General features: G+C 40.6%; 1 protein-coding gene across 2 annotated transcripts in view; it reads right to left on the bottom strand.

Moving 5' to 3' along the window:
• myo7ab (myosin VIIAb) overlaps window positions 1-15,899 on the bottom strand; it is a 47,570-nt gene that overhangs the window by 1,645 nt on the left and 30,026 nt on the right. The window contains exons 25-47 of one of the 2 annotated variants that reach the window (XM_039618594.1): window positions 15,581-15,757; window positions 15,406-15,495; window positions 14,264-14,391; window positions 12,681-12,807; window positions 11,462-11,581; window positions 10,421-10,594; window positions 9,909-10,136; window positions 8,962-9,132; window positions 8,763-8,880; window positions 8,537-8,663; window positions 7,351-7,520; window positions 7,080-7,270; window positions 5,517-5,641; window positions 5,274-5,431; window positions 4,559-4,712; window positions 3,907-4,062; window positions 3,551-3,656; window positions 3,228-3,341; window positions 2,189-2,276; window positions 1,980-2,086; window positions 1,572-1,757; window positions 608-724; window positions 369-452 (exon numbers count right to left, since the gene is read on the bottom strand). In XM_039618594.1, coding sequence (XP_039474528.1) covers window positions 369-452; window positions 608-724; window positions 1,572-1,757; window positions 1,980-2,086; window positions 2,189-2,276; window positions 3,228-3,341; window positions 3,551-3,656; window positions 3,907-4,062; window positions 4,559-4,712; window positions 5,274-5,431; window positions 5,517-5,641; window positions 7,080-7,270; window positions 7,351-7,520; window positions 8,537-8,663; window positions 8,763-8,880; window positions 8,962-9,132; window positions 9,909-10,136; window positions 10,421-10,594; window positions 11,462-11,581; window positions 12,681-12,807; window positions 14,264-14,391; window positions 15,406-15,495; window positions 15,581-15,757 — 3,216 coding nt within the window. The remainder of the gene's footprint in view (window positions 1-368; window positions 453-607; window positions 725-1,571; window positions 1,758-1,979; window positions 2,087-2,188; window positions 2,277-3,227; window positions 3,342-3,550; window positions 3,657-3,906; window positions 4,063-4,558; window positions 4,713-5,273; window positions 5,432-5,516; window positions 5,642-7,079; window positions 7,271-7,350; window positions 7,521-8,536; window positions 8,664-8,762; window positions 8,881-8,961; window positions 9,133-9,908; window positions 10,137-10,420; window positions 10,595-11,461; window positions 11,582-12,680; window positions 12,808-14,263; window positions 14,392-15,405; window positions 15,496-15,580; window positions 15,758-15,899) is intronic. The other variant, XM_039618593.1, reaches the window with a different exon arrangement.

The raw sequence follows: 15,899 nt of genomic DNA, 5'->3' as shown, positions 1-15,899 counted from the left end.
AATCAAAAACTACAAAAAAAAAAAAAAAAGTGAAAAAAAAAGTGCTTTGAGTGCTCAGATATTTATTTCAAAGGAACAGTCGCCTCAACGTGCTTTATATTGTAAGGTAAATACTATATAATAATACAGAGAAAAACTACAGTAATAGAAAAAGGCACCAACAATCAGAAGATCCCCTATGAGCAAGGACTTGGCAACAGTGGGAAGGGAAACCTTCCTTTTAACAGGAAGAAACCTCTGGAGGAAAACAGGCTCAGGGAGGTGCATCTATCTGCTGTGACCAGTTGGGAGTGAGGGGAGGGAGACAGAGTAGTAAAGCGCTCTATCAATACAGATCTATTTAAATATCAAAGATAAATGTGTTCCACCTTAGACTTGGGATCAATCAGACTGACTCCATGTTTGTTGATTGCTATCAGGAGGGTTTCTGGGTAATTAGGATCAGTTGTTTGCTGCAGAAAAAGCAAAACAGAAAAACAAAAAATGCCAAATTTGTCACAGTGTTGTGCTGCTTTTTTAAAAGTGAAAGTAGATAAAATAGAGCAGGAAAACAGTGAATGCAGAAGTTCCAAGCTTTTATAAACTAAAGAGTCTCTAACATCTTTACCTTGACTTCGAAGAAGGCAGAACCAAACGTGGGCCACTTGTAAATGATTTTGAGGAAGGAGAGTTTGGCTTCTTCCCGAGTCTTCCCTGAGTGCTTGTTGAACAGCGACACGATGGACTGAGACACACAACAACAGGAAGATAGAACACTCCTTCACTCTTTTTGCACACAGACTTGTAAGTGATTACCTATAAAAGGAGCAAGCAGCTGTGGGTTATATTTGGATTTTAATGTTTTCAAACTCCTAGAGAGCTCTGAAAACAGTAAAGCCTCTTTTTGGGGTTTGGGATGACGTCAGAGAGAGAAGCTGACGTGCTGCTACAGATTTAAATCTCTGCATATCGCCTGGTGATTGTCTCGAGTTTCATTTGTTTCAGTTTTATAGATGATTTCAACTCATTTGAAATTTAAGTACCTATGACTGATTAAGGAATGTGCATTTAGCAGCATGGCTCAGGCCAAGACTCCTTTTTCAGGCCTCTAAAAATAGCAGTTTTCTGAATCCGGTGTTTCAAAGGATCCTGTTAACACATGAGGTCAGCTCTTTTGCAATAAAAACATCTGAGTCACCTAGGAGTTTTAATGTGCGATTAGAAGTTTTTGTCTCACTAGATTTCCACGACAAGTTCAATCTAACTTTTGTGTTTTTTACTTGTTGATTAAAACTTTAACTGCCCAGCATAGGAGCCAAAAAGCACCAATCACCAGACCATATTTCTGGATTTTTAAACAAAAGCATGAAAACATCTTAAATAAGTAAATAGAGAAAGAACTGTGATCACTGAGGAAATGTTGTGAATGAATGAACACCTGAGGATTAAATCCAAATCTGATGTTTTAATTCTGTATCTGTGGCTACAAACTGAAGAGGAAATCATTTTTGAACATAGTCATCATCAGCGTGAGGCCATTCCTGCATTCAGACATTGAGTTTTTTACCATTTTTAAATCTCTGCATGCTCACCCGCTTCCAGTCGTCGGGGGACAAATGTCTGATCTGGTCCTGGGGGACGAGCTCCTTCAGGATCTTGGAAATATTGTGGAAGTGGGATTTATCCTCCTCAAACTTCACCCTGTAGATCAGCGCTGCCAGCTGGTGCACCTCCTCCTTTGAACACTTGTGGTAGCCACGTAGATACTTCGGCAGCTCCTGCAGAGAAAGACAACAGCTGGTCAGAAACCGATACCACATACAGATTTTCTTTTTTGAAGCTTTGCACAGCTGGAGAGAAGATGGAGACAGAGAGCTTTCAGCATGATTCAGAGTTTAGTCTACACCATCCGCTCTACATCAGGCAAGTTTAAAATGTTTTCTCTCAACATTTAATCAAGTTTTAGTAGCCAAATATACTGATACTCCAGAGGGACTGACCTGGTAGTAGTGGAAGATGGAATCAGCCATGGAGTCTTTTCCGGGAAGCGTATTAGTCCACAGCTTCTTCATGAAGAACACCTGGTAGGTTAGAGAAGGCACTACACCTGCACACAGCACAAAGGTGAAAAGATAAACTGGTACAGAACGAAGAATCAGCGAGAAGATCCAAAACAATCTGAGCGTCAATCTGAGCTGAGGGGCTTTACCATCTTTTACATGTCTGGCTTTCTTGATCCAGTCAGTCAGGTGCCTCACAAAGTCAAAGAAGAAGTCGCCGTCCGGCACGCTGATGACCTGGAAGTAAGTGAAGGATTTAAATGTGTGAAGAAGATCCATCTTGAATGGCTTCAGTGGTAGGCATGATCCCTTTTTCCTCAAAAATAAAGCTAATATTCAAAGCAAAAAGTTACGATTATGTGTAAACTAATCACACGTACAGGCAATGTCTCACAAATTCTAACAGATGCAAGTAAAGCAAAAAAAAAAAAAAGTTACATAAAAATAATTACAAGCAAACTTAGAAGCGAAGGACAACCTATGAATAACCCCACCCCACCCCCCAAAAAACCAAACGAGTATTGAGAGCTGCAAAACCAGCTAGAGAAAAGCAAAATAACCTCAGACTGAAAATACAATCAGAATGATTTCCAGAAACAAATCCAAACCACTGAAGATGAAAAATTATCATGCAAACAAAAAACAAAAACAAAATATAAACACAAAAGGAACCAGGAAGTCAGGAACTGACAAGAAATCAATTAACTGATTACAGAGAGGTGGTAAAAGAACTTAAAAATGCAGAACCACTACAAAAATAAATAAAATGACTACAAACACACAAAAAGAATGATTAACAAATGCAAAATAACCACACAGAATCAAACATCTGCAAAGAAACCTAAAACAACCAAGAGAAGACTCAGAGTTACCACAAAACAGGAAGAGGGGCAAACCAGTGAAAATAGGATGCAACATAAAAACGAACCGACTTTAAATTAATGAAAAATGACCAAAAATGCTCCTTTTTATGAATCTGAAACAACAAATTCTTGGTAGAACCAAAAGTCTACCAGAAATATAATAGCAGAGAGAGCAACAACTACAAACAGCACAACAAGAAAAGAAAAGTCATCAGCGTAGAAACAGAAAATTAACCCTTTTTTGTCTAATCTGTCTATTTGCTGCCCCTGAGCTGAGCTTGTAGTGAATACGTTTGTACGATCGGGCTGCGGATGGAGGCGTCACCTTGTCAGTGATCTTTACAAAGAGACTGAAGCCCTCGGAGGATTTGAGCATCAGACGTCCGGAGATGTTGTGGCAGAAGTCTTTGGCTTTCGTGCTCGACTCCACCTCAAACACCTGTGAACACGAACATAGACTACAGTCGAGCTTAAAGCTACAAGCAGAATATTTAGTAAATGTGCAGAAAAATGTGAACAATGCAAGTTCACCGTTTGTTTAAAGATGTGGCACGTCTCAAATTACAGTTTTTTTCCCTTAGTGTATAAAATGCACAGTTGTAAAATAACACATAACAATGTACTTTTTGAATGTTAGTTGTCACTGACCTCGTCTGAATCATCAGGGAAGTAAACTTTGTGGAAGATTTGAGTCGTCTTGTGCTGGATGGCCTCCACCTCCACCAGGTGAGGAGGGTACTTCCTCGATCCGTTTCTAGCACAAAGGGCAGTGAGGATGAATAATGAATAAAATATGATAAAAACAATTACTAGGGGTAAAAATTGTAATTTGAGGTAATATGCACTATACGGTTTCTGTAACTGAGCTGTATGAACCAGATGGGAAATAGAAGCTCATGCGGGTGCTTCTCAACTGAGCTAAAAAAGTGGTGTGAGACTTAAAGCTGTAAAAAGCATCAGTGGGTTTAACAGGTGTTAACAACAGCTGTGTGCGTTTGTGTTACCGTAAGGCTTTCTGCAGCCGCTGCATGCAGTCTGGAGCCAGAGGATAGTGTTTCTTGGCTTGCAGGAACTTCTGGACGTGAGGCAGCAGGATGTTACTGGGAGGAAACAAACCAGTGCAAAGCCAGAGCAGCTCCCAGCCCTTCTCCTCACTGTACCTACACACAAACACCATGACAAGGTAAACAGTGCGCAAACTGAGGGTCAGGATTTTGGCTTTGTGGCACAGGAAAGAAAGTGTCCTTTAGTGAGAAACATCTAGAAGACAGAAATCTTTTATGCATGTTCATATTCCGTCATGCTTATATCATTATTTTCTTGCTACTACCAGACGTATTTCTAAGTGTGCAGGGATTTTGTTTGTGGTGACGGTACAGCAGGCGAAAATGTTAAACACCAGTCTCTGTGTGGACAATGAATACAGTTTTGTTTGCTTGTGTGAATTTAATGAATATCAAGTGGCAAAAAAGACTAAGGGTGCTGCAGAGACTGTGAAAGAACCACTGGGTTTACCAGGAAGGTGCATGTTACAGATGTAAGAGATGCTTTGCGAGTGATCAAAGTGAACACTCACAGCTTAAACTGTGAACACTGAGCTAAAATATTGATTATAGAAGAAGAGGTTGAAAAGACAGTTTTTTTTCTTGGACTTACTTAATGTGATTGTCTGTCAGCTGTTTGAGAATCTGGCAAAAGATTTCGTCTTTGAGCGGCTCGGCCTTCAGGGCTCCTTCGAATATCTGATCGGTGAGCTCGTTGACAGAACGCACTCGTTTGGACGGGTAGTCGCCCATATACTTCATCACAGGTGCAAACACAGTCAAGGACCATTCACATAACGACAGGCTGGTATAGGTCAAGCAGTATGGCTGACTGGAAATAACCAAGCAGCAAACTTCCTCTGATGGCCACTTGGCTGGCTCCAAAAAATCGAGTTCATCCCTGAATTACTAACCTACCAGCATTAAAAAGCACGTTTTCTTTGTATAGAGCAGATTAAATATTACAGTTTCAATCGCCACTACGAGACTACAAAAGCAGCTAAACCTTTGCTAGCGATGGAGCAGTCAAGACCAGCTTATGATTCCCATCAAAATCCACAAACAACAGTGAGTAACTTTCATGGGGAGCTTGGTCGACAGGTGTAACTGTAGGCTTGGATACCTGTAATATCCACTCTTACCAGTAGCAGTTTATAAAGAGACAAAATGAATATTTATCAGAACTGAACTGAGCCCTTCACAACCCTTCCACGTTCTCATCCCTTGGGAAAGTTAATTACCTGCTCTGATATAACAAAAGCACCAGAGAAAAAAAGCAAACAAGAAAGCCAAACAAATGATCAATCACGCCCTCCGCTAAAGGATATCTATGAAGGCAAGGCAGGCCTCCTGGGAGAGCTCGTCGTGAGCCAGGACTTTCTTCAATAGAGGCTGTTTGAGAGGCTCGCGGGTGCAGCTCCACAGACGCTCCTTCCCTCGAGCTTTTGAGATCACCACCCTGCTCAGAGTACTCTTTGGAGGAGGCCTGAAGAACAGCGGTTAGAAAAAACTTTCACGCATATTTTTAACTTCATTTGTACTTAAAACAGCCTCACATTACACTTAGTCACCTGAAGTAGTCATAGGAAAACTCCTCCAGAGTGTAGGCCTTAGATTTATCCTCTTGGTCCGAAAGGTTAATCTGGGACAAACCGATAGACACGCGCCTCTGATCGGGAGTCATGGTGACGAGAGCCTGAGAGACAGTAAAACAGGACGAGGGTGAAAGACGTAAGATTTGATTTTTTTCATATTTGACCCTTCCAATTGGTTAATTCAGCAAAGTACATCAACATATTTCAGAGCATTTTCTAGGAAGAAAAAAAATGCTTTTGGGAAGTTAATTTTCCTTTTAACGAGCAGCCAATACCTGGAGTTCAACAACCACATCCCAGTCAAAACCTTCCTTTCAGAGTTTTTTGTTTATAGCGTGTGGTTAAAGCACTTTTTTCTGTTACAGTATACCAAGCAGAAAACTAGTGATGTGCTTTTGATGATAATACAATGTGCAAATTCAATATTTTTGCAGTGTTTTCATTTTTTCAGTGTTTGGCACTTTGTAGACAGCCATTAAACACACAGCTGGCTGCACAGAGAGACTAGCATATATTTTTTTGTGTTTTTTGTTAACTGGGAGAAAAACTGCTAAAAAATGGTGGACAGCTAATAGCTAACAATTGGAGAGACAGCAGCTGCTCACATGCTGCTTTAATCAGGTTGTATTCACAGTGTTGAAAATATATGTGCAGTGAGGATTTTTTGTGTGTAAATTTTAATTAATAGATGACTGGCAGTTTGGTTGACATTAATTAAAAAAATAGCAAAGCTGGAGTGTTGGGAGGTATATGATCAGCAGTTTACACAGTTTAAATCTCAAGGTCATTTTTATTTTAAAGGATTTGTTTGACAGCACTCATTGCATTGGCCAATACTTAGAATAGGAAACTTCAAGGAACTCAGTGAAACTCTAAGAGAATTTCAGGCTTACACAAGTTGGGAAGGCCTCTTGGAGCCATTCCTGAACAACTGCAGTTTCCAAGACCATCAGTTCACATAATTTTATGTAGGTACAAGTTATTCGGATATGTAACCATGTTGCCAAGTTCTGGAAGAAGACCCAAACTGTCACCCTCAAAAATGAGAGAACACTGGTCATGATGTTCAGGAACAATCCAGGAACCACCAAGGTTCAACCTGTCTCTATGTGTTAGCCATGCGACAGAGTGACGGCCTGTCCAGAGTGTACCCTGCTTCTCGCCCTAAGACAGCTGGGAGAGGCTCCAGCGCCCCCGGGGCCCTAAATTGGATAAGTGGAAGAGAATGGATGGATGGATTGAGAAAGTACCGAACATTAAAGAAGCCCCTGACACCTTCAAGCTTGACAGAAATTTGCAGCTGCCCACATGGATAATCCAAATGTCTCCTGGAGAAAAGTTTTATGGTCACATGAAACAAAAATTGAGCTATTTAGCTACAATAACCAGGTATGTCTACACACTGTTGCACAGGGACATCCTGAAATCACTTACACTGGAAGAACTGGTTAGACTTCCAGTTCTGTCCTGTAAAAAACAACCTGCTGGATTAAAAAGCAGAATCTGGAAGACAGAGGTTATTTTTCTGACCACACTTACCACTATATCATACTGTGGTCGGGTGATAGTAGGTAGCACATAGACACAGTCAGCAGGGAAGTCCCCTCTCTGTTTGGTCCTGTCATTGATGCCGTGTGCCCAGCCAGAGTTCATCACATGCTCTCCGTCATGTTCATCCAAGATGATCAGATCTCCTTTAGCAAAACTCAGGAAGTTGGAATCTACCCCTACTACCAGGGAGATGACAAACAGATTAACCGTTCTGCTCCTAAAATCACCTTTTTATTTCTAATTCATCAGTGAATCTTACCTGGGTTCAGGCAGTCCAGCAGTCCCACCACATATTTGGACCTCTTCCTTAGACCCTCGAGGAAGGTGACCACCAGGTCGCGGATGTCCTCTGCATTGTTGGAGGTGAACGTATACTCGTCTCCTTTGATGGTGGCCAGAGTGAAGCTCTGTCCCTGGAGTTTACCCCCTCTGCAAAGTTAAACTTTGCTTTAACCATGATAGTTCAAAATATGGACAAGATGCAATTCTGACAAGCAGAAGATCCCTAAAAACCTTAAAAATGATAATAAAATATTTATTAATTAATACATGCTTACAATTATTTGTATCAGCAGTGAAGAAAGTCTTGTTTGGAATTAAACGTTATGTATGTAAATATTTTTTTAACGTATTAAAGAAGTATTAAAGAATGATATCTTCTCTGATTATCTTGGTTCCCTCCAAAATGGTGTGGCTTGAGAATTAGCAAAACTGAATTTAGCTAGCTAGGTTGAGGATCAAACCCTGTTTATTCTGGCTAATGTTAGCTAAAATATAGCTTGCCTGCTAGCACGTGCTAGTATTCAGTGATTTGAGTCTCCATGACAGAACTGATTGAACACCTTGAATTTTCCACATCTTGTTTTGGGATGACGTATGTAAAACAGATTTAATTCAGATGATGCTTGAATGTCATTTTAAACCAGATATGACAAATGACAAACCCATCTGATACTTCAGGCTTACATGGCTTACATGGCTAGCAACTTGTAAATCACAAGCTAGACCCAGTCTAATGCATACGATGACCTATTCTCCCATTTTATCTAAATGGGATGAGAGTTTACAAAATACACATCATGCTCTGTTCAACCAGAGGTGAAAGCAGCGATTAAGACCATGAACTCATCAGGGAAGGTTTTTCTGAGGTCATAAAGCAAAACAAGAGAACCGTTAGGCTGTTTTCTTATAGACTTCTATATAATTAGATTTCTTCAGCTTCAGATTTAGAAGTTGTTGTGGGAAGACGCCATTAATAACCAAGATTTTCCTGATGTTAAGACAAACAAATCGATCGTTTGTTTGTAGAGAACCTTTAAGGTCAATATAAATGCCAAGAAACCTACAGCAACTAATTCACCTATTAACTTTGTACAACTCAAATATACTTTGTGCTTTATTTTGGGGTGCCTGTCATTTGGTGCATTTGTGGCTGTTTGTCATACCTGCTGCTGGACACAGCCGTGATCTCTGGGAAAGAGAGCTCGAGAAGGACCTGCTCCTGTTCATCCACAAAGTAAACTCCGGTCCAGTTTACTGCTACGATAACGTCATTCTTGGGCAGACTCGGCCCTGTGAGCAGATGTGGTCACATCCATTAAAAAATATCCACAAACACTGACGGGAACAAAGCATCTAGTAGTTTAGAAAGAGGCACAGTGTTTTACCAACCAGAGAATTTGAAGGCCTCGTAGAAGCGTGAGAAGAGTAAAGGCCACTTTAAACGAGCAAAATCCACCACATCCTCCTTCACTTTCTGCGTATTTACCCTCCTTTTCATTTGTACTCCCTGCACAGTGAGCTATAGTTAGATTCTCCCAGAAAACAGCACAAAATTAAGACTGGTTTTCATCACTCGACCAGCAGGTACCTTTTTATGGGCGCTGATGATGAGCTGAACCCACTTCTCTGCAGTCTTAGTGGAGGTGATTTCTCTGTCGGGGATGTAGGACGGAATGAGGCTGAGCAGACGATCCTGGAGGACCTCGGAGCCGTAATCCACATAGTACTGCTGAGAGGCCAGTTCTGCCAAGTCCTCCTCCTTCAAGACAGACACGGTGAAGCGATGGTTAGGAGAAAGCAAGCCCAACACCTGAAACCTGCCATCAACTGTTCTTCCAAGTAGACGAGATCATATCAGGAGAACCAGATGGGCTGATCAATATACAGTACTGTGCAAAAGTCTTGAGCTACTCCTCCTTTCTGTATATTTTGTAAATATGAAGTAGTTGTCTGTTACTCTTGTTGGCCCTGCAATAGACTGGTGCCCTATCCGGCACTGGATGACGACCCTACGATCGGATAAGAAAACTGGAAGAACAAAGATGGATGGATGAGTAGATCAAAAAGCTGCAAAACTAGCTCAAGCTCTTCTGTCACAGCGGCCCTCTGCATGTCCCCCCTCCTCTTTGCCTTCAGTCTGGCAGCTCCATCCTTTGTCCAGTATCCACTATCCCTCCTCTGTACATGTCCAGACCATCTCAGTCTTGTCCCTATGATACACTCAAGGCCTTGTCTTATATTGTTATAACAAAATGCAAACCTTGAGGCTTTAAAGTGCAAATTTCAGAAACCAGTGGGTGATACTACTGTCGTTACAACCATACATTACATAATGGTGCTTATGAAGTGCTTTTCTACTCTATTTAAATGCTCAAAAACCTTTCTTACTACAAGACTCATTCTCCCATTCAAGTGGTTTAATTTAATATTCACACAGTCGTATTCCAGTGGATCCATAGGGGGCGAACTCAATGCTTAGTATCTCACGCTCTTTTACACAAAGCATGCAGAGGAGCAGACAGCTCAGCGGCTCACCCTCTCACAGCGGTACTCTCCGAATTTCACCCCCCGGACGATCTGCTGATAAATGAGGTTTGTGGCAACGTAGTCCTCGGCAGGGTTGTGCCAGGGGCTGAAGATCTCCTTCCTGAAGAACAGCCTCCAGGGAGCATTCCTCTCCTGGGCGCCCTGCTCCTTTGCGTACTGCTCACACTGCGAGATGGCGTCCATGACGTGATCGTTACCGCTGCCCAAAGACGACACCTGATGAAAACATACTTGCAGTTACCTATAAACTCCATGAGATCTGAATAAACTGACTAAATGTTTTCATTTTAAAAATATTGTTTATTTAAATTTAGTTTCAGTTAGTTCTAAGCATGAGTTTGATCATTTCAAGTTTTTCTTGCGTGTAAGATTTAGGAAATTCAGAATACACACTCATGTCGTGCAGACGTCCCAGATGAGCACCAAAGCACGTTTTCTGACAAACATCTTAGTTATAGTTAACTGTTATAACCTTGCTGTCAGTAGAACCTGTGTTGTACCTTGTCAAACAGAGCGATGTACAGCGAGAAGCCAAAGCGATCTTTCAGGTTGATTTTGTCCGCCAGTGCGTTGCACAGCTCGCTGGCTGTGGTGGCCGAGTCTGCGAGGAGTGTCTTTGTGGTGCCGTCCATGAATGTCACGGGCAGCATGATGGGCTTCTTAGACTTTGTGGCCTGGAGGGAAAAACAATGAGACTCGTGTTCAGACAGGCAACAGTTAAGATGTCCTACAGCTGTGCAGCATTGTGCTGTTATAAGCTCACTTCAAAATATAAATATTACAACCTCTACCATCCAACCACCTGTAAAAAAACCCATTATTAATATTAAAGATAATTAACCTGTCGAAAACCACAAAAAGAAGAGATGAAAAAGTATAAAAAAGTATAAAAAATTCAAATTTCATTTCAGTTTTTGATCAGTCATTACAGATTAAAATTTTTTGTTAAGGTCTTTAATTTGTGATGTTGATTGTGGTTATTTTGTTTTGCAGTTATTAGTTTTGTGTGGAATAAATAAAGTTTTATGCTTTATTTTTGATGTCTGCCTCACTTTTTGGTTACTGAGGAGCTGCCTCCTGAGAAACACGAGTCAGAAAGCGACAAAGAAGGTCAGAAGATTACTGCTACAGTCCTCTTGATCCAAACTTTAAAATTCGATAAATAAAATTAAAATTAAAGAAGGACCGATCGCTTCTTCCAGAGCATATGAGTTGATGTTTTATTGAGAATTTAAGAGAGAATAAATATAGTAAAGAACACTGAATTTTAATAAACTAGCTACATTTAGCTGTTTTTTGTAAAGTTTTACAGTTTACGGTAATTTGATGTAAAACATTGTCAGGCTTTCTAGATATTTCTTCACGTATGTAATGTAACATTTTAAACACCTGAAAAAAAAAGTATAAAAACTATCTTAAAATCATCTCCGTTTTTAAACCAAATTTACTGTTGCAAATGCTTCCAGTTCAAAGATGAGACACTTGACAAACTGGATTCACTGGCTGGACTTGACGACACAGAGCAGAGAGATTTTTGGCACCTGCAGTTCCAACCAAGACGGCGGCTGCATCCGAGTGCGGTTGACGAACGTCCTCCTCAACCTCTCCTCGCAGTAGGGAGCGTAACCCGGAGGACCGTTTTTCAAAAATGTCCGTAGATACTGATAAAAGAGCAGAGAGAAGAGAAAATCTTCATCGTATTACTGACATAAAGGCCGTTTACAGCACTGAGCAGATTAAAGGTTAAAAGTGTGACATACCAAAGACACTGACACACTGCACACAGCATTTTATTTGTCCTGTTTACATAAATGAAATCAAACTCATAACTCGTTTTTACTTTAAAATCAGTCAGAAAAAAAGTTAATTAAAAGTTTCTAAAGCTAAACGTGATTTTCAGATGTAATATTTTGTTTTGAGTAAGACCAGAAAACCTTTGCCATTTTTTTATTTAAAAATAAATTCTTGCAATGATGAAATCTTTGAGATTCTCCCATTGACTACTTTATTTTAAGCTTTTACTTCTGTGTCTGAGGACTTAAACTGATTTTCAGCCATCAGACCTCCTGATGGTGATGGTGGAGACAGACAGGCTGCTGTTTACTGACTGAATGCGAGTGTTTCGAGTTACAGATCTGTCCCATCTGCTCTCCTGGACTGAAATCCACTGCCAGAAAACAAAAGATTATATCTTTGTTCTTAGTGTATATGACTTTATCTTTTACACATGTCTGCTTTGGATTAGCTGGCTGATCAACATTAGTAAACAGAAAGAAACATTGTTAGGTGACTGATTAGAAACATCAGCCACATTTTAAACTCGGTCATGTTTTTTTTTTTTTTAATCTTTACATTTATCCTCAATGTACTCGCATCCTTTATACCACTTTTTTTTTTTTTAATTTCTGCTGACACGCTTAATTATGGTCAAATTTAATTTATCTGTAATATATTATTATTAAATGAATTCTATTTTTATTCCTGACCTTTAGGTTTAGTACAATTACATGGATAAGAAAATAAAGGTACTACAGAGGGCAGAGGGCAGATACAGTGAGTACCACAAAACACTTTAATCAGGCAGTGGTGGGCAAATAGCAGTACTGTGAAGGTACGAGTGAAAACGTGAGTGTGTAAAAGTGCAAAAATGGTGACACAGCAGTTACAATTGTGGTTATTTTTTCCCATTTCAGTTTTTTAAAGGTAAATGAGTTGCAGTTTTCACCATTTAACCATGAGGTTTTATCGTAAGTTTCTTACTTTGACGAACTTCTCGGAGGGGGCAAAGCAGCCCACGCAGAGGGACAACAGGATCCACCCGCGGGCGTGGCTGCTTTTGGACGGGTTCTGGCTGAGCTGCTTGCAGATCTGACAATAGATCTCGTCTCTGAGGCAGAGGACAACATTCAACAAACAGATAAGAGGCCTTCTTCAATACACGAGACAGTCACTACAGCTAAATCAAATTAGACTCCATTTAAAAAATGTTCCAAAGAGGATCGGTCAGCATCTGTATGTAGGGACTGTGTTCCTGCAGAGAGGTGATCTATAGCCAAATATTCCAAACAGAACATACTCCAGGTCTGCTAAAGCAACAGCATAAAATGGTTTCTATTTAACACTTACAGAGAAAAATAAAGTTGAATTAAAGTGAGAATGGATTAAACACTAATGTTTCATTTTGCCAAACATGTGGCCCGTGGGCTAAAACTAGCCCACCAAAGGGACCATTCACGTCCACTAGAAGTTTCAGAAAGGAAGAAAATAGCAGTTGAGTCATTAATATTTCAGATATATAAATAATATGCATTTCTGTTGTTACAGTGTTGATACTCTGTAACAGTCATTCTCAACACATTGTTTTTACAAGTTTTGGTCATTAAGTGCGAACATTTCCAGAATGTGGATCTTTACAGTGAATCCACTAAACAAGCATTATCAGGCCAGACCTAAACATGTGAAAGGCTGTGTACTCGGCTCAGAGCTGTGTCTTTAAATTGCTAAAGCCCAACGAACCCGAGCTCAACAGATACTGAGGCAGGAGAGTGATGGAGAGTGACCAGGTTTTGTGCTGAATCTGAATCATTTCTCTGTTTCCCCCAATATTAAAAACTCTTTCTGTTAATAATTTGTAATTAATTTTACTTTGGTTTCCAAATTATCTTCTCTTTTTTAACTAATCATCCCATTTTGTTTAAATATCACTGTTTATAGCATTATTTTTTTTGATTGATGAGTTACAGGAGATTTTCTGTTTTTGCCTTATTTGTGTTCCGTCTTTGTGAGAAATTTATTTTTATTTTCCTTTAAGCTTCTTAAACTGTGTTGCAGCATCTCGTATGTGGGCTTCCTCTAAGTTGTGAATTTAGAGTCTCTAATAGTTCACAAAACCATGCAGTGGAAACTGACTCTCTGTGAAGCAGACAGGAAGCCCAAGTTCAGAGAAGTTAATTAAATTAATTAATTAATTTAATTAATAAGATATACTTTTAATAATCATGGTATGAAAGTAAACCTCTCTCCATACTAACTATTCAAGCTCCACACTCACAGGATTAACGCTCTCCACACTCGAATTTAGCCGAAAAAGCCATCTGATTTCAACAAACCCATTCATTTCACTTCAGTGTCGTCTTCAAGACAAAATCTACAATCAGAATAAACCTTGAAGTCTACAGTGAAAGTTTTTCATCAACTCCAGAGAACAAAAACATCAGTGCGTCATTTGCTTGGTCCAAAAACACCCATAAAGCATCCTCATGCTGCCACAAGCAACATCTTCATCCCTCGCTGCTGCTTCTAGGAGCAGCCTCTATTTAGTGCCGATGACACTCATGGGTCACCTGAGGGTGGGCCGCAAGATGCCGTTGCCGATGATGAAGTGAAGTTTCTCCAGGTTGGAGGTGGGTCGGTCCTCCAACATGCTGTTTCCCTGGAGACTGTAGTCCCCCTCTGTCAGCCGCCTGGTGACCTGCCGCCAGCGTTACAGAGAAAAACATTCATTTGAAGGTTTTGAGCTTAAATTTGCAGAATCCAAGAAACGTTTTGATTTTTTTTCAGTCTTTGGGCTGCCGGCTATAGTGGTAAAAAACTTCCCAACAAGAAGTTTACCCCAGCTGTCGTGGTTAAGAGGTGGGGTACACCCTGGACTGGTTACTGATCCATCACAAGGCTAACAAAGACAAAAAACATTCACCCTCACATCCAACTGAGAACCACCAGGTAACCTAACAGGCTTGTCTTTGGATATCTAAGTTATCAAGTCAGACATTATCTATGTAGGTACAGGGAAAATATGCAAACATTACAGCAAATGTAGGACCTGCTCAAGGTGAGGCAACAGTGCAACACTGCACCGGTGTGCCACCTTGGCAACTCATCAATTTCCCGGTGTCCAAGTGTCCCAGTGCTCAAAAAAACCCAAACAGTTATGCCTATAACTTCTGTTCCCTGAAGGAAAGGAATGAGGTACAACACAAATAAGATGGGATATCACACCTCTGTCCTGGCTGAAGAAATCTCTATTTGCAGCTTTAAGGCAGATGACCTGTGATGACATGCACACAGGCTCACCTGCACATATACCCCATCATCACAATAATCCCTCAGTTCGATAGCAGTCTTCACCAAGCCAAGTTCCATGGCGGACAATCTTGTGTTGTACCCCGTTCCTCTCCTTCAGGGAGCAGAAGTTATAGGCATAACTGTTCATTCCCTTTCAGTCGATTGACTCGGTACAACACATATAATATGGGACACATATACACGCCCCATAGAGCAGCCAACTGGAGTCACCACTGACGGTACTGACTACACCGCCATTTTTGTCCAGTTTCTCCCATTTCTTTTGTTTAAGTTAACACTCTTTTAAGGTTTTGGTTATACACCATTATCGCGTCACCCTATGATTAAAAGTGGAAATCATGGGACATGTTAAATAAACTATTTACTTAGATCAGCTGAAAAGAAGTGATGTGTTTCTCACCTCCTCAGTGATCTTGGACTTCCTCTTGAGGGTGAGGGACACGAGTTTATGCCTGACACTGTTCCTCTTCTGGCTGTCTATGGAGCTGTTCTGTAGGTACAAACAGGAGATGACATTTTGGAGGCTCTGACCTGACAATCTATAACGACTCATACAATCCCCGGCATCCTCTCACCTCTCCCTCCACCTGCAGCTCCTGCAGCTCTCGCTTGTAGGTCCTCTTGCCGAGGGTTTCATAGATCTTTGTCATGACGGGGATCTTCTCGCTGCCGTCGTTGATGACCATCGGGCATTTGGGCTCCGGGAGATCGCCCATGAACCTCAACACAGTGATCCATACAGCTAAAGCCGCCTGGAGGACAGGTCCAATATGGCAAATAAGAAAAACTTTTTTTGAAATCACCTGATTTTTCATTATACACGTTAGCAGGATTTCAAAATTAATCCACAGCATTATCTTTGATTTATATAAAAATAAATAAAAAATCACCAGC

Source organism: Oreochromis aureus, linkage group 10 (genome assembly GCF_013358895.1).
Source record: "Oreochromis aureus strain Israel breed Guangdong linkage group 10, ZZ_aureus, whole genome shotgun sequence".
NCBI classification, from domain to species: domain Eukaryota; kingdom Metazoa; phylum Chordata; class Actinopteri; order Cichliformes; family Cichlidae; genus Oreochromis; species Oreochromis aureus.
The sequence above is the reverse complement of the archived record's forward strand: the minus strand, read 5'-3'. Positions and strand labels throughout refer to the sequence as shown.